At 36.0% G+C, this 23,557-nt stretch overlaps 1 protein-coding gene across 2 annotated transcripts; it reads left to right on the forward strand.

Moving 5' to 3' along the window:
- Positions 1-904: 904 nt before the first annotated feature.
- Positions 905-23,238, forward strand: LOC101698849 (uncharacterized). Of its 2 annotated transcripts, none has more exons than XM_087199701.1 (4): positions 905-923; positions 18,855-18,981; positions 19,183-19,243; positions 20,870-23,238. In XM_087199701.1, exons 2-4 carry the CDS (start codon positions 18,948-18,950, stop codon positions 22,788-22,790), a joined length of 2,016 nt encoding a protein of 671 aa, XP_087055827.1. In that variant the 5' UTR covers positions 905-923; positions 18,855-18,947; the 3' UTR covers positions 22,791-23,238. The 2 variants fall into 2 exon arrangements, with proteins under 2 accessions (XP_087055827.1, XP_087055828.1); XM_087199702.1 differs by lacking the exon at positions 905-923 and adding an exon at positions 1,115-1,274.
- Positions 23,239-23,557: the final 319 nt, after the last annotated feature.

Here is a 23,557-nt window from a genome sequence, read left to right on the forward strand (position 1 = left end):
GCACAGTGACTCTAAGCTAAATCCCTGGCCTTTGACTGCTTCTAATGTAGACTATCATGGTAAACTGAAATAAAGGACAAGGATACCGACTTTAAGAAATCCAAGATCCAGAGAGAAATGAAAGAGCCTGAGAGGAATAGGCCAGGGTCCAGATTTGGTCCTTCAGGTCACACTATCAAGATTCAACCAGACACTCCAAGAAGTATGCTTTACTAATATTCCGTACATTTGTCTAATCAAACAAGTCATTAACACAAGAGTATCACCTGACTCCAGGTAGCTTTTTTTCTAGGAATACTAATGTTGATAGTTGAAGAATTTCAACCTGTGGCAAGTCAGGACAAGGCAAAAGGAGCTTATAGTTTAAAGTCCTTTTCTATCCCAGTCTCATCACCAGGAAGTGATCAGGTGGATCATGTGGGCCTGTTTCAGAAATCTTTCTGGCCCTCATGCTTGGATATATGTTTATCTTCAGAATTCAAGTATTTTTATGACCCTAGATAAGGTATGAAGCTTGTCTGAAGGAGTTGGAATGCTTGCTTTTCTTTCATCTTTACTCTTTTTTCACAATAGTGCTATCATGCAACTCTAATTTCTTCATTTACACAATAATTGTATTCCTCTTAGGGGCCACGTATTTGAAAATGAATAGATTGAGAGACAGTGTGAAAATCATGGCAATGAAGCCAGCTGCCTCATTCCCAACAGCAGGCCCTCCCTCTATTCCATTTTGTCCTGGGCTGGCCTTGACTCGTGTTTTCTGACATCAGAGGATTGAGTCTTCCATAGGACATTGACCCTGAAACCTTCTGAGCATATTTGTGACCCACTTTCATGAAGAGTGCAGTGAGTCCAGTAAGAAAGTCGGGCCAGCTCTGAAAAGCCAGGAGGAACGCCTTTAAATGCAAGCATACCACTGGGAGGTGAGAATGACATCGTGGGAAAGAGACTGGTCCAGAATTTCCTGGGTTAAAGGCTATCATTTGAGCTACAGTGGGCCACGCTGGTAAATATTTCTCTTGTCACTCTCAGCTCAGCTGAGCTGGCAGACAACACAGCAGGAGGCAATCAGCGATGAAGGCGCAGCCTGTCTGAACTACCCAATCAGGTGGGCCGAGGGAGGCGGGCTCTTCCTGTGTCATGGCGCTGAAGTGTGTTCCGTGAGTGTGTTGCCTAGATCCCCCAGCTGAGTAGACCACTTTTTTTTTTAAATAACTTCTACTAGCTGCCAGCTGCATCTGAAGAATTCTGGAAGACCCTCTATCCACGCAATGGTGACGTTCTGGGATGGGAGCTGGGGATGGGGTGGTACAGGGTGCATTCTTTACGGAAGTGGTCATAACCAGCTATAGCAATAAACAGCCTCTGCTTAGCTCCAGACGCCGAGGTCTTCCTAGTCCACACCCTCTAGATTGAGCCACCTTTAAAAACGCATGAGGCTTTGGGGGGTCATCTAAACACAAGCCATAGCAATATGTTTCCAAGTTTTGTTATCATTTTCAATATTGTTTTCAGAGTATTGTAGTTTAGGTTATAGAGGTCTTTTATTTCTTTGAGTAGCTTGATTCATAGGCATTAAATTGTTGTTTTTTCAATGTTTTTTTCATAATTACATAGTGAATTTATTATTCATTTACAGAAATGCTATTGCTTTTAGTGTTGTCTTTGTAACCTTCTATATTATGGAATTATTTGTTAATTCTAGAAGTCTTTTGGTTGAATATTTTGACAGAGAGGTAAATGGTACACATAGAGCAATATATTGTCCTTCAGTATGAGGGATTCTCAAAATGGCACCCAAATAGATACTGGAGCAGACAAGGAGGACTAAACAGCATTTCAGTCCACACTCATAGTGAGTAAAATTTCCTCTCACTACAGGCCTAACTGATGAGGAAAAATGTGACAGACAAAATCTTGGATTACATTAAATGTAAACAAGGCAATAAGGAAAACTACTGTCACTATAATTGCCATAAGTGAATACATGCCAGGACACATCCTCATGAACAGCCGTCAGTGGGGCTACTGAGCACACTGTAACACTGGGGTGGGAAAATAGGCACATAGTAGGCAGAGCTCGTAACTGGCAGCAAAGGTTGATCTTTGAGGTAGTTACATAAAATCAGAAAAATGTGCTGGAAGTAACCTTAGTTGATTTGTTCACCTCCATCATGATTCTGTGGATCTTATACATATTTATGTTAAATATAAAACATAATTTACTTCTAAGTTTTTCTTTGATTCTTCAGATAAGACCATTCTTTATCTCATAAAGACCATCTATACAAATTTTCTCTAAGGTTTTTAATCATGAATGGGTGTTGGACCTTGTCAGATGCTTTTTCTGCATGTATTGAGAGGAACATATAATTTTTGTCCTTGGCTCTGTTAATATAGCATATTACATTTATTGATTTGCATGTTGAATTAGCCCTGCATCCCTGGGATGAATCCAAATTGATCACGGTGTATAACCTTCTTGATGATTTGCTGCATTCTGTTTGCCAGTAACATTCAGGATTTTTGCATCTATGTTCATTAGGGAGATTGGCCTGTGATTCTCCTTTTTGGTTGGATCCTTCTCTGGTTTTGGAATCAGGAAAATGTTTGCTTCCAGGAATGCATTTGGGAGTATTGCTTCCCTTTCAATTTCATTAAGTGGCATTAGGTCTTCTCTAAATTTCTGGTAGAATTCAGGAGTGAGTCCATCAGGGCCAGAGCTTTTCTGTGTTGGTAGGTTTTTAAATTACATAGTCAATTTTATTGGCTGATATTGGTTTATTTAGAATTTCTGTATCTTCTTGATTCAGTTTTGGTAATGAATATGTATCTAAGATTCTGTCCATTTCTTCTGTATTTTCCATCTTATTAGAATACAGGTTCTTGAAGTAGGTATTGATGATCTTCTGGATTTCTGCAGGATCTCTTGTGATTTCACCCTTTTGAATCTTTTCTTTCCTTTATTTTGATAAGTTTACCTAAGCGTTTGACAATTTTATTTAATCTTTCAAAGAACCAGCTCTTTGATTCATTAATTCTTTGTATTGTTTTCTTAGTCTTCATTACATTAATTTTTGCTCTGATTTTTATAATTTCCTCTCTTGTACGGGCATTGGAGTTGACTTGTCTTCTTTTTCTAGGAGCTTGTGGTTCAACATTGTGTTGTTTATTTGAGCCTGTTCTGTTTTCCTGATATGGGAAATCACTGCTGTAAACTTCACTCATAGGACTGCTTTCATCGCATCCCATAAGTTTCAGTATGTTGTATTGTCATTACTGTTTCACTATAGAAATTGTCTACTTTCTTCTTTAATTTCTTCTGTGATCCATTGTTCAGAAGGGTGTTATTCAATTTCTATGTGTTTATGAAGTTCTTGTGGTTTCTTTTGCCATTGATTTCCAATTTCATTGCATTATGGTTTGATAATATGCACGGGATAATCTCAGTTTCTTTGCATTTAAGCATGTTCTGTGAACTAGTGTATGGTCTATTTTGGAGGAAATCCTAGCTGAGAAGAATGTGTATTCTGATGTTGTGTGATGGAACACTCTGTAGACATCTACTAAGTCCATTTGTTCAAAAGTTTGGTTCAATTCTAATATTTCATTGTTGATTTTTTTTTTTTAGTCTAGTTGATCTATTTGTGATAGTGGGGTATGGAGGTCCCCTATTACAACTGTATTAGTGCTTATATTTTTTTATGTCTGGCAATATTTGTTTTATATAGTTGGGTGTGCTGATATTTGGTGAAGATATATTTATGATTGTTCTCTCTTCCTCTTGGATTGTTCCCTCTACCTGTTTATAGTGACCTTCTTTGTCTCTTTTAATCAATCTTAGCTTGAAATCTATGTTGTCTGCAAATAGAATAGCTACTCCTGCTTTTTTCCAGGTTCCTGTTGCATGGAATATTGTTTTCCATCCCTTGACTTTTAGTCTGTGAGTTTGTTTTTGAATTAAATGTGTTTCTTGTATGCAGTGTATTGCTGGATCTTGCTCCTTGATCCATTCTCCCAATCTGTTTATTTTTATTGGTGAAATGAGACCATTAACATTGATGGTTATAACTGATATGTATTGTCTTATCTCCGTCATGTTCTTTTCCTGATGTTGGCTTCCTTCTTTTCTTTTCTGTTTAATTTCTTGTCTGGCCTAGGTACCAGATTTTTAATTTTATATGTTTCTAAGAATTTACTAAAATGTTAGATCATGATTTTCTTACATGTTATTGTCACAGTGAGCAACTGTGATAGGGTAGAGGATGAATGATTGTTCTGAGAAGAGACTTAGTTCAGTCGCTGAGATACCCATGAGGACTATCTCAATCAAGAGCACCCAGCATTAGCAGGACTCTGAGGAGAAGCCTCAAAGCCGGAGAACTCTCCAGCTTTAATTTAGAATGTCAGTGTAAGTGAAAAACAAAAGAAAAACAATTTAAGCAAGGAGCTCACTCAAGGCTAGGCAGTATGGTGAAAGGAGAAGGACAATTGCCAGACACAACATGCCCCACTAATCTAAACTTGTTTAACCATTTACTTCTCATAGAACCTGTATGCTTTTGCCACACGCAGTTTAACTATTCACTCATCCGCCATTTTATGTCTTTTACTATATCATTAGTATGCCAGGAACAATGGTATGCACTTGTAATCACAGCAGTCTGGAAGCTGGTGCAAGATTAACTCTTCATGGCTTGGCTGGGGCACATATTGACACCCTTTTTCAAATATTTAAAAAGCTTGCATAGTTATTTCTCATTTTCTTTTTGTGTTTTAATATTATACCTTTCTTATTATGACTCTTTATCTTGCTCATCTTTCCAGTATATTGATTTCTCTTATTCATTGGTTATATATTTTTGATGAAATGTTTTGCTAAACTTATTTATTAAATGCTATATATACAAATGAACATTTTTTTTCAAACTTTGACATTTACCAAAATTATCACTTGTTCATATTTCTAAATTTCTTTCATAATTCACTATTGAAGCAATAGATTATTTCATAGTATACTTTGCAGCAAAAATACAGTGTGCAAAAATAATGTAGTTCAGTGGTAGAGGACGTGCTTTGTGTGACTAAGGTTTTGGATTCCTTCCACTCCCATACAGGCAAAAAAATCACAAGATTTTAAAACTGTAAACATTTTGCAAATATAATGCTCATATTTTTCATAAAACATGAAAATTTTATATGCAGTTTGTTGCTAAATTCTGGGTTGACCCTCTAATATGTAGGCCTTATTTTACCTGTATTACCATTGTGAATGATATGACTCTATTTTTTAATAGATGGTTAGAAAAGGCACTGTAAGACCTAGGATTGTTCGGTAGAATAGGATTGTTAAGTTACAGTTTGAGCCGTGCCACATCATAACTTCACCATTGTGTCTTCATGCTGTTTTGGATCTTAGTAGATATAAGAGCTGTGCTTGTTCAGAACTATTGCATCCAATCTCAGTTTATCCTCCTCAATTTCTTGACTTCCCCTTGACAACTTCAGGGAGAATTCTTACTGTGCTTGCTGATGTACCTATTCATATTGCTGGAGAATCTGCTTATCAGGGTACATTCTGCAATGAATACAGTATACTCACATCCATGTACCATTTCTTGTGTGATTTCTTGATTTCTAAAATTATGTACAGTGTGATAAAGCTTATCAAACTTCTGTGGGTGCACAGCTGTGTCACATATGTGGTATAAGCTAATCACCTGGACTTTAGCTTTTGCTACACTGAACCCTACTTCATAGTTATAGGGTAAACTCATCATATGCACCTTTCTGTGCCTCTGTGTTACAATATGCACAGTATCCCTCATGAGTGCCTATCTTGAGGTTTCGTCCTAGGATATGTTCAGTTATTGGACTTTGACAACAATGGTAGTTTTCATCTTGCCTATGTAGTCTAATGCAACTGAAGATTTTCTCTGCAACATTTTTCCAAATGAAGTTGAATGATAAGGAGTAGAAATTTTACTCACCATTTGTCAGATTTCATAGACTATTAGCCCGTATTGTGTTTCCTGTATCTTTATTTTGGCCACCATTGTAAAGATGCCCTTTGCTGAGGGGGACACCAGATATTCTTTTTCTGTGTAATTAACCTCTCTGTAGTTGTAAAGCACACTGGCTTTTTATTTGTCATGTACTTCTATGCCAGTTTGGGAAATAGTGGAGACAGTTTGAAAAGTCTTGCATACTCTAGTCCAAATACCATAATATTTAGCCTCAAGAGCAAGAATCAGAGCAACATGAAACAGACCTCATTCATCAAACTCCTACCTCAGACTCTTGCGCATAGAACTGTAGTTAATATAGATGATTTGTGCTCCATATCTTTTCCTTTCTTTCCATCACTGTCCACTCTCATAATTTCTCCCCACCATCATCTGTTTTTTGTTCCTTGCTACTTCAATTTTTCTCATACCTTCTTTTCTTCAGATTTTTAATTGTCTTAAGGACATTACAAAGATGAGAGCAGAAATTAAATTGTATCCAGCTACTTTACTGAATTTGGTTATTAAGTCCAGAAGACTTTGGGTGGAGTTGTGGGGGTCTTCTGTATAGAGCATCATGTCATCTGCAAATAATGAAAATTTGACTTCATTTCCTATCTTTATTCCTTCTCTATCTTCCTCTTGTCTAGTTGCTGTGGCTAATGTTTCCAAAAATTATATAAAACCGGTATAGTGACAGTGGACATCCTTGTCTTATTCCAGATTTTAGTGTGAAGAATTTCAGTTTTTGACCTTTTAGTATGATATTGGCTGTTGGTTTTTCATAGATGGCTTTTATCAGATTGAGTTTGAGTCCATCTATTCCTATTTTTTTAGGGATTTTTTCATAAATGCCTGTTGGATTTTTTTCAAATGCTTTTTCTGCATCTATTGAGATGATCATATGGTTTATGTCCTTGGCTCTATTGATATAGTGTATTACATTGATTGATTTGGGTATGGTGAACCATCTTGGCATTCCTCCAATGAATCCCACTTGGTCAGGGTGTATGATCTTCTTGATGATCTTCTGCATCCTATTTGCCAGTATCTTATTAAGGATGTTTGCATCTATGTATATTAGTGAGATTGGGCTATAGTTCTCTTTTTCAATTGAGTCTTTCTCTGCTTTGGGGATGAAGATGATGCTTGCTTCCAGGAATGAATTTGGGAGTATTGCTTCCCTTTCAATTTCATTGAAGAGTTTAAACAGTAGTGGCAGTAGTTCCTCTCTAAATGTCTTGTAGAATTCAGCAGGTCCAGAATTCATCAGGACCCAGGCTTTTCTTAGTTGGTAAGTTTTTAATTATGTTTTCAATTTCATTGATTGATATTGGGTTGTTTCTAATTTTTAGGTTTTCTTTATTCAACTTTGGTAATTCATACATATCTAGGAATCTGTCCATTTCTTCTGTGTTTTCCATCTTATTGGTGTATACATTCTTGAAGTAGGTATTGATGATCCTCTGGATTTCTGCTGGGTCCGTTGTAATTTCACCCTGTTCATTCCTAATTGCATGGATTTGGGCATTTGCCTTCCTTTTTCTGATAAGTTTGGCTAAGGGTTTGTCAATTCTGTTTATTCTTTTGAAGAACCAACTCTTGGCTTCATTGATTTTTTTGTATTGTTCTCTTAGTCTCCATTGTAGTGATTTCTACTCTGATCTTTATAATTTGCTCCCTTGTATCAGCTTCGGGTTTGTCCTGCTCTTCTTTTCCTAGAAACTTGAGGTTCAGCATCAGGCTGTTTAATTGGGCTCCATCTGTTTTCGTAATATGAGTATTCACTGCTCTGAATTTCCCTCATAAGACTTCTTTCATTGTGTCCCATAGATTCCAATATGCTGTACTGTCGATGTAATTTAATTGAAGGAACTGTCTGATTTCTTTTTTAATTTTCTCTGACCCATTGGTTACTCAGAAGTGTGTTGTTCAATTTTCATGTGTTTATGAAATTTTTGTGATTTCTTTTGATGTTGATCTCCAATTTCATTGCACTATGGTCTGATAATATACAGGGTATAAGTTCATTTCCTTCGCACTTACCTAAATATCTTCTGTGAGCGAGTATGCAGTCTATTTTGAGAATGATCCATGTGCAGCTGAAAAGAATGAGTATTCTGATTTTGTGGGGTAGAACACTGTAAACATCTGTTAAGTTCATTTGTTCAAGAGTTTGAGTTCTATTATTCTGTTCCTTTGTTTTTGTGTAATTGATCTATCTATTTGCTGCAGTGGGGTATTGAGGTCCCCCACTACTATCATATTAGTGCTTATATGATTTTTCATGTTCACTAGTATTTGTTTTATATAGTTGGGTACACCAATGTTAGGTGCAGGGATATTTATGATTGTCATCTCTTCCTCTTGGATTGTTTCCTTTACAGTGATGTAGTGTCCTTCTCTGTCTCTCTTAATCAGTGTTGGTTTGAAATCCACTTGATCTGCAAAGAGCATAGCTACTCCTGCTTTTTTTTTTGTTTCTGTCTCATGGAATATTGTTTTCCACCCTTTAGCTTTCAGTCTATGAGTTTCTTTAAGTATTGAGTGTGTTTCTTGTATGCAGCATATTGTTGGATTTTGCTTCTTGACCCATTCTGCCCATCTATTTCTTTTGATTGGTATATTGAAGCCATTAACATTAATGGTATAACTGGTACGTATTGACATTGTCATGACTTTTTCTGTTTGTTGAATTCTCCCCCTTTGCGTTTAATTTCTTTTTGTGCCAAATGGATTCCTTCTGGTGGGCTTCCGGGGCTTGTGATCCTTGTTGTCTTTTCCTAGGATATTGTCTAAAATTTTTTGGAGTGCTGGTTTTGTATTCCTGAAATTCCTAAGATGCTCTTTGCCATGAAAGTATCTTATTTCTCCATCAATTTTGAAATATAGTTTTGCAGGGTACATCAATCTGGGTTGGAGACTGTTTCTTTTACTACTTGAAATACTTCACTCCAAGCTCTTCTTGCCTTGAGGGTTTGTGTTGAGAAGTCTGCTGTGATTCTGATGGGTTTTCCATTGTATGTGATTTTTGTCTTTTTTCTTAACTTCTTGTAGACTTTTGTTCTTCTGTTGGGTTTCTGAAATCTTAACTATTGTATGCCTATGTGTAGATTTTTTTTTTGATCAAGGCTAGTTGGAGTCCTGTATTCCTCACTTATCTGTATGTCAGGTTCTTTTCCCCTGCTTGGAAAGTTTTCTGCCATCACTTCTGTGAAGTTTTTTTTTATGTTATCTACAGTCTCTCCTGCTTCTTCATTGACTCTGATCAGCCTTATTGTATTCTTTTTTGCATCGTGTAGCAGCTGCTCGATTGATTTCTCATGGTCCCTTAAAATTTTAAAGAAATTTTTCTTTTCTTGGTCACTAATTGCAATCTTATCTTCTATATATGAAATTCTGTCCTTACCTTGGCTCATTCCATTGCATAGACTTTCAGTGGAGTTTTTAATGTCCTGGAAATCTGTTTGCATCTCTTTTATGGATTCCATTTGTTTCCTGTGTTGGGATTCCATCATGTTCCTTAGCTCCTCTATTTTTTTTATCTGTGTCCTCTCTAAGATTTATTAATCATGTCTTACACTATGGGCACAATCTCTGGTGTTATGTGAGAAATTATTTATGATTTCATTTTTTCCTCATCTTCTTTTGTTGCCAGTTCAGGGAGTCCAGGTGGTTGAGTATCAAGTGTTCCATCTCATTTCCCTTTGGGGTTGTTCTAGTTGATCTAAAAGTCTGGTTTTGAGACTTGTTTATGTGTCTTCTCATTTCGGGAGTGGAGTGGGGTCAGGGTAGGACAGGGTGGTGCTCTGGCCCTCGTGGGTCACCTTCTCTGTGCTGTGAGTGGTGATACGTTGGCCCAGAAGCCTCCTACTTTGCAGTCGGAGCAGTGGCATGTCAACCCAGAAGCCTCCTCCTCTTTGCTGGAAGCAGTGCTACTTTGGCCCAGAAGCCTCCTCCTGTGCACTGGGAGTGGTGGCACATCAACCCAGAAGCCTCCTCATCTGTGCTCAGAGCGGTGGTACATCAGCCCAGAAGCCTCTTCCTGTGCCCTGAGAGCGGTGGCCCATCGACCCGGAAGCCTCCTACTCTGCCATTTGTCAGGTTTTTAATTGGTATATAATTACCTTTCTAAGGATTTATATGAGAAATAAGTGAATCCAATGATGCCCCAAAAAAAGAACCTGGAGGTGATGGAGGAATAATAGAATTGATATTTGTTATGAACATGTACCAATTTCCTTCAATAAATGTAGTCATTATATACTTCACACATGTTCTGATAAAATGTTTAACTTAAATCTAAGAAAACAAATGATTCTTAGAAACTCTTGGGTCATAATCTCTAGAATATGACCCAATAATATAATTTGTGTTCTTTTATTTCCTGTGGTGTCACAGGCCAATGAGCCCAGCCACACCAAGTATCTCCGTAGTATACATCTAAAATGTCATTATAGGAAGGATGGAGGGGTGAAGGGGGCACAGGTAATGGGGAAAAAATAAGAACCAATATACATCATGTACAGGTGCAAGCACCAAGTGATAAAGGTAAACGTATTGTATACCTAAAATGTATCAATAAAAGAATTTAAGCAAATAAACTGTAAGATTATAAGAAATTAAAAAAAAATAAAATGTCATTATAGGTCCTGTAACACAGCTTCAAATTTATAATTTCAATTGAATGGTATGACTCCACCTCAGAAGGATTTAAAGGCATGGCAGTTACACTTTGTGAAAGGGAGAGGAACTTCTAGGATGCTTAGGATTTATTATAGAACTGACATCATGCATTAGTTGAGGTGTGGGTATAGAGAAGTAGTTTTAAAAATATGAACAGAGGATGTGAATCACTAAAATAGAGCAGCTGGGGCCTATACTAAACTGAATGCCGAGGGAACCAATGCCCAGGAAAAAGTGGAAATTCACATTTGATTTTTTTGTATACATTTTGTCATTTAAAAGTGAGTTTTTGTCATCTTTGATTTGTCATGACAAAAATTATTTTATTGCTTTAAATCCATAAACTACTCTTGACTATGACAAGCTGCAGAGTGTTGGAAAGCAGGTGTACAGATTATTCTGTGGATTCATTCTTTCTGAACATGTGAGTCTGATTTTCATGGGGCTCTTTCCTGGAAATGTTTGCTTTTTCACCTGAAATGATTTGATGGTACAAGAAAATAAATACTATTTATGAAGTATAGCTTTAAGAACAAACTTAGCAAAAGAAAGACTAATTTAGATTTTGTGATCTTTAATTATGGTGTGTCTCCTTGATGAGTAAGAACCACTTAGCCCATTTATAAACCTTAGTGTTTCTCTGTGTATGACTGGCTTGTAGGGAACAAATTCAGGAAGGACGGCCCACCCTGTATGTCACTGATAACAGCCAATAAGCTTGTACCCTAGACAGAATAAAAAGGGAAAAAAATCTCCCCATTTATTTGGTGGATGAGCTCTGATATTTGCCATTGCATTTGGATGTTGGACTCAAGTTACTTCAGGCTTGAACTACTACTACTCAACCTTCCAATGGAGATTCGTCAGCAGGGCAAGAGCCTGTGAGGAAGGTGCCGTGCATCAGATGTGATCTCATAGCTCATGCCTTCTTGCCTCACTCAGACACATTCAAACATGAGCTTCACTAATATCATATGCGTCTATCAAACCAACAAATGTGACAATAGAAGTCCAACTATCACATGACTCAATTAATTTCTTTGGAGAAATTAATATGCCACAGGAGAGAAACTTTTTACCTGTGAGGAGGAAAGAAGACATTATGGAAAAATTACTTTGTCAAGTTCTTAGATGTCCCTGTCTGGTCACAGGGAAGTGATTGAGGGTGGGGCTACATTGCAGCTATCCTTTTGGCCTTCATGCTGTGATTAGTTTTTAGAATTCTGGATTTCCTCATGACTTTGGATGAAGTAACTTGCCTCTCTGAGGCACTTGAAAATTTTAATTTCATCTTGATTACTTTACATAATAACACTAACATATTATACTAGTTTTTCAGTTATTAAATAATTGTAATTCTTATTGTCATGCTTTTATTTTCTTTGTGAAAAATGATTAGATTGAGAGATAATTTGTGAGAGTCTGTGCCATAAAGCTGAGTGTCTCATTCCATTTTCTGCCCTCTGACTACCTCAGTGCTTTCCTTCAGTACCCAGATTCTTCATTAAGTTTGGTGTCTTTCTCTATGTGTTACTGAATCTGGAAGTGCAGTGGCAGAGCTGGTATGCCACCATCCTGGACAACAAATAGAAAGAGCCACCTGAGTACAGTAAGGAAACACAAGCAGCTCTGCAAAGCTTGGAGCAAATCTTATTTCAAATCAATGATCAAACAGGCTGGGTCAAGTCAATATTGTGGGATGAAGCCTGGACAGGCAAGGGTTTTGTTTACAGTGTCATTTGGGCTCCACTCGAATAGGTAGTAAATTGTCTTAGTTCTCCTGCAGGCCCATTGGGCAGAACACATAGCTGTTTGTAGCTACTCCCACCTTCCCCTTCTTTCTGGCTGTTGTGGTTTGAGTACCTTTTCCTCCACTGCCACTTTCCCATCCAGTTTCTACCTCGGAAGCAAGAGAACATGAAGTGAAACAGCATGTCAACATAAATCCTACTCTCTTAAATTGTCCTTGTGAGGCAGGCAGCAGGGATAGCATAATTTTTAAAGTGATATTTTCCCTAGATTCAGGAGGAGAGAATCTGAGACTATCATAATTTTCTGGACAATAGGAATGCCTTCTCTTTTTATCGTAGGTCATATTGAAACAATATATTCATTGCTATTGATGGTATGACTGTGTGTGCCAAGCTTAAGAACTTCAGAATGATGATGCATACTGAAATGCATCACATGCCTTGAACACTAATTTTCATTTGAGGCAGTATACTAGGACTGGGCTCTGAATTTGTCAACATTTTGGTCATTTGGGGGAGTACATTGATTTTGGGCACACCATTTTTTGTTATTGAATTGGGTAGCACTCAGCAAACAATACGCGTTTGAGTTTAATGGGAAAATTGGAAAAGTGGAAAGGTCAAAACAAACTTCATATCATTGTGGGCAAGTGTTTATCTCTCTGCTCAGTATTGAGACTGTGGACAAAAGAGAAATTTCACTCTGTGATCATGGCTAACTGTGATTCTGAAGCCCCAGCTTTAAATTTCTTGGCTAGTCATATCTCCCTGTCTTGTCATCTGTGATTGAGCTATGCTGGCCTGCATAAGCACCAGGAATTTTGTATAACCTTGGGAATATGTTTAACCTTCTGAGTGTGGGTTCCCTTGTGAACTGCAGTGAACTAGGCATTTTCCCTAACCAGCTTTACTTTTGCTTCTTTTGCATCACGTTACTGTGTGAAATACAAGTTACCTCAAGAACTTAAGAATTGGTTTTCAAGATTTCATCATAAGAGTGTGATTTTCTTAGTTTAAAACTGAGTGGAGAATTGATTAGATCAGAAGAGGCAAATAAATATTTCGATGCAGTACTTTTTTTGCATTTATCATAAATATGTGTAAAGATCCATAGAATGATGAGGGAGGTGAGGAAATCAGCTGTGATTACCTCTACTGCATTTCCCAATTTAAAATAACTATCCACAGTGTGGCCACAGGATGGATCTTGGGAAACTCTTTGGCCCTTAACAATCTCATCAAGCAAAATGTTATTTGATTTCAACTCTTAGGAATTGGAATGAGTTAATATGTCATTATTATTAGGATGAAAAGATTATTTAAGGTTTCTGTTGGACAACCCAGTGGCCATAGCATTGGAAGTTCATATTTCAGCCACTTCACTCCTCTACTCCATAAGCCTCTGGGCTTATGTTATTGCAAGTTGGTCTTTATTTTTTATTATCTTTCATGTGATTAAAAATATTACTGTTGATTTTTTCTGCAAATGGCAATGAATTAGAATTTTTAATAGTATAAGAACAAATACTCATCTGCAGAAGATAAAAAATTCAAAATTTGTGCAAATGTTTATATATGAATTTTTCATATAATCCTTTATAATATGTGCTTTATTGTGTTTTGCCAATATGTTGAGTAGTTAAATTTATTTATATTTTCCAATTTAATATATTTTAAGGTTTTATATTTTACTTACTGAAACTCGTGTGGTTTTCTTTTTTGGTACCAGGGATCGAACTCAGGACCTTGTACTTGCAAGGCAGGCGCCAGAACCACTGAGTCAAATCCCCGGCCCTGAAACTCATGTGGTTTTAACATTTATGAAAATATGTCACTGTGGGTTTCATATGGTGTCATGTTTACAGTTTCCAATCCCCTTGTTTATACCTGGTATATATTTACATAGAAAATTTCTGTATTTTCAGCTAGGGATATATTCTGTGGTGCAATATCTTATTTATTTCTTGTTGGCACTTTAATTTTTCGAAAATGTACTTTGATGTTATATGTGAGTAACGACCATTTTGTGTGTTCCATCTTAATCTCTTCCTATTGTTTTTTCTTCTGTCTTGTGTTTTGTCTCTATCTGTTGGTATAATTTTAGGAATTTTGTCCAAGATTTTATTGTAAGGGATTAGATTAATTTTTCAATAATGCCTTTGATACTTTTAATAATTTATCTATTATCATTTATAACCTGCATTGAGCATTGATGTGTCCTATTATCTGTAGAGTAATTTTTAATGATGTTTCTGTTGCTTTATCTGATTTTCTGAATTTAATATCTTGTTCTTTTCCAATATGTGCATTCATTGTTCTTAATTTCTTTTGAAATGCTCGTTTTTGGGTCTCTGAAATAATTATAAGATTTGAATTCACTTTCATATGTTATGAAATCCTTAATATTTAATCAAGCCTTTAATTTGAAGTGTATCATTTAAAAAATTGTTATTTAATCTCTTAATTCTTAGGAGTATTCTAAATATGTTTCTGTGATTTATTTCTAATTTTATTCCAATATTTTGTAAGACCTTCCTTTCCATGAGTTCCATTCCTTTCAAGACATTATGTTCTTTATTGTTGCTGTGAAAATGATCTAGGAGGGTAAATAGTTCATGTGGTTCTGAGAAGACTGCCCACCATGCCATTATAAACTAAAACATTATTCAATATCCCATAAATCCCTTTGAATATGTTGATTTTAATTCTTACAGATTTTTCTGCCTTCTTCAGCTGTCAATTACTGATGGAGTTGTTTTTAAGTCCTGAGATTTAATTTTAAATAAATGATTTTTCCCTTCACATTCGTGTTTTTGCCTTATGTAGTTTGATACTGTTTAGTAGAATATTTATTAAAAGCTGTTAGTTCTTTTTAGAAAATTGCCTTTTGTATCATTGATCACTGTAATCCTTACTTTGAGCTACAAGTTGAATATTGTAAATTAATATACTTTCAGTAGATTTTATTGAATTACTGCTAGATGTGTGTGTCTTTTTGCATAGCTTCCTATTTAATCTATCCTTATCAGTGTCCACATAACCACTCTGGTCCAGGTAGTCATAGGATTTGCTCCATAACCCAGGTGTCTACACATTGATCAGCTCTGCTACCTGTTACTTCTTTCTCTGATAGTGAGACCTGTTCTCCTGATGGCTAACAGAGTTTAACCACTGCTTTCTGGGAATCTTTAGGACTCATATTTGCAACTGTGCTTGCTTATTGCTGCCTCATTTGTTAATTATGCTTCTTTTCACATGTGAAAATAGACAAACAGGTAGAAATGAACATGAACTTTGTTATTGTTAATTTGCTGTTTAAATTTTTATAACATTTTATTCCCAAAATCTTTTGATGAGATTTAATGATAATAACAATATAAATATCCTAGGTGTATTCAGAACATTTCATCATTGAGCCTTGGATAATGGATGAGAGTATACAGGTGATAAACACCCTACCTAACTCAACCTTTTTGGCTTTACTGATGACCACTTTCCTCCTTTGGCAACTTTTCCTGAGTTTACCATGTGTGATTTTCCATGAATAGTGTTCTTTTAGTTTCCTTCCTTGGAATTTTCAATAAGTGTGGAAATTGCACACGGAAATATTTTGTGAGTTTTGGGTTTTTTTTTTTTTGTCTTAGTGTTCTTTGAAAATGATGATATCTGAATCAAAGAAAAAGTACTTTCTCATCAATTCCATTGATCATGAGGTGTTGATTTTTATTTTTAATAAAGGTCTCTCTTGAGGGAGACCTGGAACCCTGGAAAGCACTGACTTTTAAAGAAAGAAAAGGAGACAGGCTGGGGGACGAACAGCAGTTTAATTCCTCTGGCACTATTCGACAATCAGAAAGGAAAGAAGCAAGGCTTTTATATATGTAGGAAAGCAGCTTAGTTATTCTGGCTATTGTCTTTCTGATTTTCACGTCTGATGATAACCAGTGACGTTAAGTGACTCATAAAAGCTACAGGAGAATTCACAAGTCCCCTGTTTCCATTCACCAATCCCATACGTCAAAGAGCACACTGCAGCCCTCTTCTTATCAGATAGTATCAAGAGAGCAGGATGACTTTAGCCAAAAATCAAGCCCACCTGCCCACCATAAACATCACAGATGTGCATAGTGAGTCGTATCTCTCTTACCACCCATAGAGTCATTGGGTCGCGGTCCTCTGATCCCGGAAAATGGTAAATAAGAAAACTAGGAAAACCTGTTTTTCTCCTGTGAGACTTTTACAAGGTCTCAAAGTTTTCTGGCATTCTTTTAACAAACAGACTTGTGGATTTTCCCAGAAACTACTTAATTCTCTTAGTTAACAAACTTCTTGTGATCTATTCTTACAACTAGATAGCTGAATTCTACCATTTCCCACAATGAGGTTCAGAATTTTTCAAGTTTTTATGAGAATCACATCTATCTCCAAGAATACTAACACAATATAGCCTCTGGACATTGGAATAAGTCACTGGTCTGTTGATTTTGGTAAACACCAAAGGAAAGGGGATGAGTATGGAGTGTATGAGCTGGTTCTCCATCCTTGCATGTCTCATTGTGTTCATCCACACCTCAATTTCCTTTTATTTTCTCAAAATTTGGACCTTAATTTATATTCAGTGTTCTCCTTTAGTCAGATAAGTTGTAGTTATATTTTAGATTTGTGTTCATTGCTATTTCCTCTCTATACAAAATCTTTCAATTGTATACACAGCAAATACTTTATTCTTATTTGTTTCCCATGGTATTGACAGACTTCAATTTCTCCTAATTCTGATGGCTACTTTATTTCTTCTGAGGAAATTGTTTTCTTATCTAAATGTTATTTCACTATAAAATCTCAAGGCATTCAAGTTTATCTTTCCCATTTCAATGTGTAATTTATGTACATAGAATAGAAGAGTATACAGTCCAGATTTCCAAGTACATACCTGTTTCTTCCTGAATATAAATGAAACATACTATGATTTCTTCCAGAAATGTTTAATATGAGTGGCATTGTAATTTAGTATTCTGTTTACAGGTGGATCTATTCAAGGCTGTCTTTCTTTCCTAAGATCCATTTGTCATTCTCTCTACTAATCATACATTGTCACAAAATGTGGATATGAATGTGTTTTATGTAAAGTATGCAAGCTATCACCTTGCTCACAAGATGTTGAAAATTGTCAGTCTTCTATTGCACAACTATAATTTTTTTTAACAGATCAAAGGTGTGATTCGTAAGTGACACAATATTTTGTTTGTTTTCCTTTTTGGGGGGAGTTTGACATAGGGTCTCACTTTGTAATTTTTTTTTTTTTTTTGGTACCAGGGATCAATCTTGGGACTTTGTACTTGCAAGGCAGGTGGTGGCACCACTGAGCTAAATCCCTGTCCCTCACTTTGCAGTCTTGACGGGTCTTGAACTCACTACATAGTTGGGGCCAGACTTTGAACTCCTGGCAGTCCTCAAACTCATGGCCATCCTCCTACATCAGCCTCCCCAGTGCTAGGATTACAGGCATATATCACCACACCTGGCTGAAATTTTCCTTTTCTAATTAGTGCCTAATTACTTTGTGATATCTTAATTTTAGTGCGTTTAATATATTTTATTCATATTCTCCTCATTAATCTCCCTTAGACAATCCTAAAATTTCTTGCATCTGAGTGCAAGGTGATCATTTGGTGTCACTGAGCTATAAGACAATATGACACACTTCCCTGATTTTCATTCTTCATAGACTTGGTCCAATAATACTGTTTTCCCATTAACATTTAAGTTATTATTTGTAAACCTTATTTATTTTCTTTTTTTAAACTGGTACATTTTAGAAATACATAGGGATAATATTCATCTTAGGGAATTTGTACTTGTACATGGTATATCTTGCTTCTTTTTTTTCATTCCCCTCCCCTTCCTTCAGCTTTTCTCTTTATTTACAAAAACTGTTTCCACTTTTTTCTTTTATTCTTTTTTTCCCCTATGAAACAAGGTTCAAATTTTAAAATGCTGCCTAAATACAATCAAAGAATGACTTAATTCTATGAGTAATCAGATTTGAAAAGAGGTATAATCTGTGTCTGTCAGAATCATTCATTAGATATTTATCTGCCCCTGCGTTGTATAGATGGTGATTTGCAGGCTCCTTCTATGAGCTCTGCTTTAGAAACAATGCACAAATATAGTTTCTGTGACCCTTCCAGGCAACTAGTACTACTATTCTGCTTTTGCTTTAGCAGTGAGTTACAATGTAGTATGAGAATTGCTATGTAAAAATATGTGCATACAGATGGGTTTGGTGACCAAGACATGGAGTTAATATTTGAAGGAGTTAACCTCACTTCTGCTTTTACAAGAGAAGTTCAGATATCTCAGGATGTGAGTCTGAACCTTCTTTCAGGGAGTATATATGTGATTTTTTTTTTAGGAGGCAGTGACTTTGGAGGATGTAAGTTTAAGCTTCACCACAGAGGAGTGGGCTTTGCTGAATCCATCCCAAAAGAAGCTCTACAGAGATGTGATGTGGGAAACGCTTATGAATATGACTGCTATAGGTAAGGTTGACATCATTTTCTCATTTGTACAATGAGAGAGGATTGATTCTTGCTCATTGGTACAGATTCATTAGATAGAATGTGAAAAACATTTTGAAGATATCTCAGGCCTGTTTACATTATACCATGAATCTAACTGCTGTCTGGTAATTTTTATATAATGATATAGTAACCTTTTGTATTTCTATGGCTATAATTCAGGAAGGACCTGGGACAACCAGCAAATTGAAGGAGAATACAAAAATTGCTCAAGAAATCTAAGGTAATTTGCATTCATAAGGAAAAGGAATATTCCCCAAGAGTTGCTGTGTGACCAGAAATATTAAAACTAAGGAAACTCTACAAATGAGGTCATATTCAAACTTATTTAATGTCACAAAAATTCTCCAGATATACATACAGGTTGATTTTGTATAATCTGACAACTGAATGAAGAAATATTTCAATATAAGAAACTAAGTAGTGACACATTATGCAACAAGAGATACTATCTCATACATTGGTATAAAAAATTCTTTCATGATCAACATCATGAAAATGTATGAAATTGCATTCAGGTATTGTGTATAGGCATATATGAAAATAATAAATTTTGAACTTTGACAGGAACTCATCTTCAAGTCCATGAACATAAGACATACATTATCTAAAAAGTTGCTAACCTAGAAGCAATATTCAGAGTACAAATAAATGCTAGTGCAATAATAGATGTTTTCAAAACATCCTCCAGAGAATTGGGTGCATTCATGTTTTAAAATTCTTGAAAGGTACCCTCATATGTTGTTGGTAGGAATACAAAGTAGAACCATTTTGATAATTGATATACAGATGTCCCCCCAAAAATAAAAATAGTAGTTTGCATTTGATCCAGGCAAACCTCCCTATGTATATTCTGAAAGAATTTAAAATTATCATATTTTACGGATACTTGCAGACCCATGTTCAAAGCATGGTATGCATGGGTAATCACAATAGCTAAGTTCCAAAAATAATTCCTAATACTTAAGCTCCGGTAACAGCCTCAATACCCATCATTGTATACATGGATAAAGAGAATGTGGCATAGGCTCAACATGGTGGTGCCTTCTTATAATCCCAGCACTCTAGTAAGCTGAGCCAGTAGGATGACAATATGAAGTTTACCCTGAGAAAATGATCAATGGGAAACTCTCAAAATAAGAAATAAAAAGCACAAGAACTGTAATTTAGTGCTAAGACCCTTGTTTAATTCTCAATACTAAAAAAAAGTGCTGTAGTGCTGTATATTCAGCTGTAAAGAAGAATAACATCATATCTTCGGCAAAAAAAAAAAAAAAAATAGATGGGACTCCATCCCATGTTAAATGAAAAATTCAGTCACAGAAAATGAATTACCTCATGTTTTCTTTTAAATGAGATACCAGGGCCTAGGGATTTAGCTCAGTGGTTTCGCTGCCTGCTGTTCAAGTGCAAGGACCCGAGTTTGATCCCTGGTACCAAAAAGTAAATAAATTAATTAAATGAGATACCAAAATTTAAATTAGGGAGTAAAATTAAGGAGATGTGATAGAGTACATAAAAGCTGAATTGTTGGAGATGGGAAAGATGGACCCGGGTAAGGAGAGAAGGGGAGAGTGGTGGTGGAGGTGTCAAAAATGATCAATATGTGATACACATATGTATCAATGACCTAAATGACCTTATGTATTGTAAACATTTATTATTTCAAAATTCCCAAATGAATACCATCCTTTAGGGAATGGCTGTTTTGGAGGCCTCCTCAAGGCCATTCAGCATATTCATTCTCAAAATTTCTTAGCAGGCAACAAGACAGAACTCATCATGGTAAATTATTGATATGGAGAACTTTCTATTGTAATTGATATTTTTGTTCCTTTTTTCTTTACAGAAATGAAGAGATAGCAAAATGCTTTCAATATAAAGCTTGGAATCAACATGAAAAACTACTGCATTGGACTCCAGATGCTAGTGTGGTCATGGAACAAGCTGCTTTAATGCCAGCTGAAAGTTTTGCTTGTAGAAAGTCCCTAATTGGGCATTTATCAGTAAATGTGCCCACTTTACCTCACACTGGACTCAAGCTACATGAATATTTGGGATTTGATACCAAGCTAAGTAAATGTAATGAACATGGACAAATCTACAGTGATTTCCAATTCTTTGAGAAGCATGGAAGGACAAAGATTGGAGAGAAACCCTATCAATATGACCAAAGTAGGAAAACCTACTCTGAACTTACTGAAATAACTCACCCTGAAGAGAAGACCTTTGTAGGAAAGAGAAGTGTGAAAGCCTCCAGCACCATGAATGATGCTCAACTCCCTGAAAGAATTCACGCTGAGAAGAAACCTTATGTATGCAAGCAGTGTGGGAAAGCCTTCAGTACTCAAAGTTGTTGTAAAATTCATGAAAAATTTCACATGGAGGAGAAAACCTATGTATGTAAGCAATGTGGGAAAGCATTCCGCACACACAGTCACTGTCAAATACATGAAAGAATTCACACTGGAGAGAAACCCTATGCATGTAAGCAATGTGGGAAAGCATTCAGCAGACACAGTCACTGTCAAAGACATGAAAGAATTCACACTGGGGAGAAACCCTATGCATGTAAGCAATGTGGGAAAGCATTCAGCACACACACTCACTGTAAAAGCCATGAAAGAATTCACACTGGGGAGAAACCTTATGTATGTAACCATTGTGGGAAAGCATTCAGAAGACACAGTCAGTGTCAAAGCCATGAAAGAATTCACACTGGGGAGAAACCCTATGTATGTAAGCAATGTGGGAAAGCATTCAGCACACGTAGTAACTGTAAAAGCCATGAAAGAATTCACACTGGGGAGAAACCCTATATATGTAAGCAATGTGGGAAAGCATTCACTAACCACATTTATTACCAAATACACAGAAGAACTCACACTGATGAGAAATCCTATATATGTAAACAATGTGGTAAAGCATTCATTACACACAAATATTGTCAAAGACATGAAAAAACTCATACTGGAGAGAAACCCTATGTATGTAAGCAATGTGGAAAAGGATTTGTTGATAAGTCTGCACTTCGTAAACATAGAAAAACTCACACTGGTGAGAAACCATATGTATGTAAGCAATGTGGAAAAGCATTCAGCTTACATAGTAGCTGTCAAAGCCATGAAAGAATTCATACTGGGGAGAAACCTTATATGTGTAAGCAATGTGGGAAAGCATTCCGCACAAGCAGTCACTGCCAAAGACATGAAAAAACTCACACCGGGGAGAAACCTTATGTATGTAAACAATGTGGAAAAGCATTCACTACACACAATTATTGTCAAATACATGAAAGAACTCACACAGGGGAGAAGCCTTATGTGTGCAAACAATGTGGGAAGGCATTCCTTACACATCAATATTGTCGAATACATGCAAGAACTCACACTGGGGAGAAGCCTTATGTGTGCAAGCAATGTGGAAAAGCATTCACTACAAAGAGTTCTTATAATAATCATGAAAAAAGGCACACAGGAGAAAAACCCTATGTGTGCAAGGAGTGTGGAAAAACATTCACTAGAAAGAGTTCTTACAGTGTACATGAAAAAAGTCACACAGGGGAGAAACCTTATGTGTGCAAGCAATGTGGGAAGGCATTCACTACACACAAATATTGTCAAATACATGAAAGAATTCACACGGGTGAGAAACTCTATGCATGTAAGCCATGTGGAAAAAGATTTGCTAGTGAGTCTTCAATTTACAGACATAGAAGATCTCACACTGGAGAAGTTGTATATAAGCAATGTGGAGAAAGCATTCAATGAACGCAATATCAACTATATGAAAGTCACACTGGGGAGAAACCCTGTATATGTAAGACTTGAAAATTCTGTGAAAATTCATCATGTAGTGGAGACATGTACAAATTAACTGAAAACTTTGATGTCAGTATCTCTTCATAAAGTTTCCAGAAAATACACCCAGATGGAGATATCCTGGAATATGTCCTTTCTTTGTTTTTCAGCAAATCACTTGTAAATAGTAAACTATGTATCTGTAGTCTTGACTATAAAAATATTGACATAATATATTTTTGTGTAACCCATAGTCTTTCAACTTAGTATATAATATCTTCTAATTAAACAAGGTGAATTAAACTGACTTTCTCACTTCAAAGTAAGGTTAGTATTTATGTAGTTTGATTTTATTTGTTTTGCTTTTACTATTGGTAAGTATAGGCCACTAAAATAAATTTGATTGTTTTTTAAGTGATGAGAGTTTCCTTGAATTTTAATTTTCTTGGTGTATATACTTCATTTACTGTGTAGAAAAAGATCATTTTGAATTTGACTTTATACATGTATATGTATGCATATTTAGTGAAATGCAATCATGTTTTTGGAAAGTTCAGTTTTCAAACAATTTGTAAATTAGCAAATATTTTGTTTTTCATATCTGAAGATACCTCCATATATCCCAAAATAATTATATCAGGTACATAATTTTCCTTATTTTGCTTTCATGTTGGAGTCAACATGATTTACATAAAATTTTGTTTTCTTACTGTCAGAATTTTACTTTTCATGCTTTT

This window comes from Heterocephalus glaber, unplaced genomic scaffold (genome assembly GCF_053883595.1).
Source record: "Heterocephalus glaber isolate CG9 unplaced genomic scaffold, H.glaber_assembly_v1.0 deba00001724, whole genome shotgun sequence".
Taxonomy (NCBI): Eukaryota; Metazoa; Chordata; class Mammalia; order Rodentia; family Bathyergidae; genus Heterocephalus; species Heterocephalus glaber.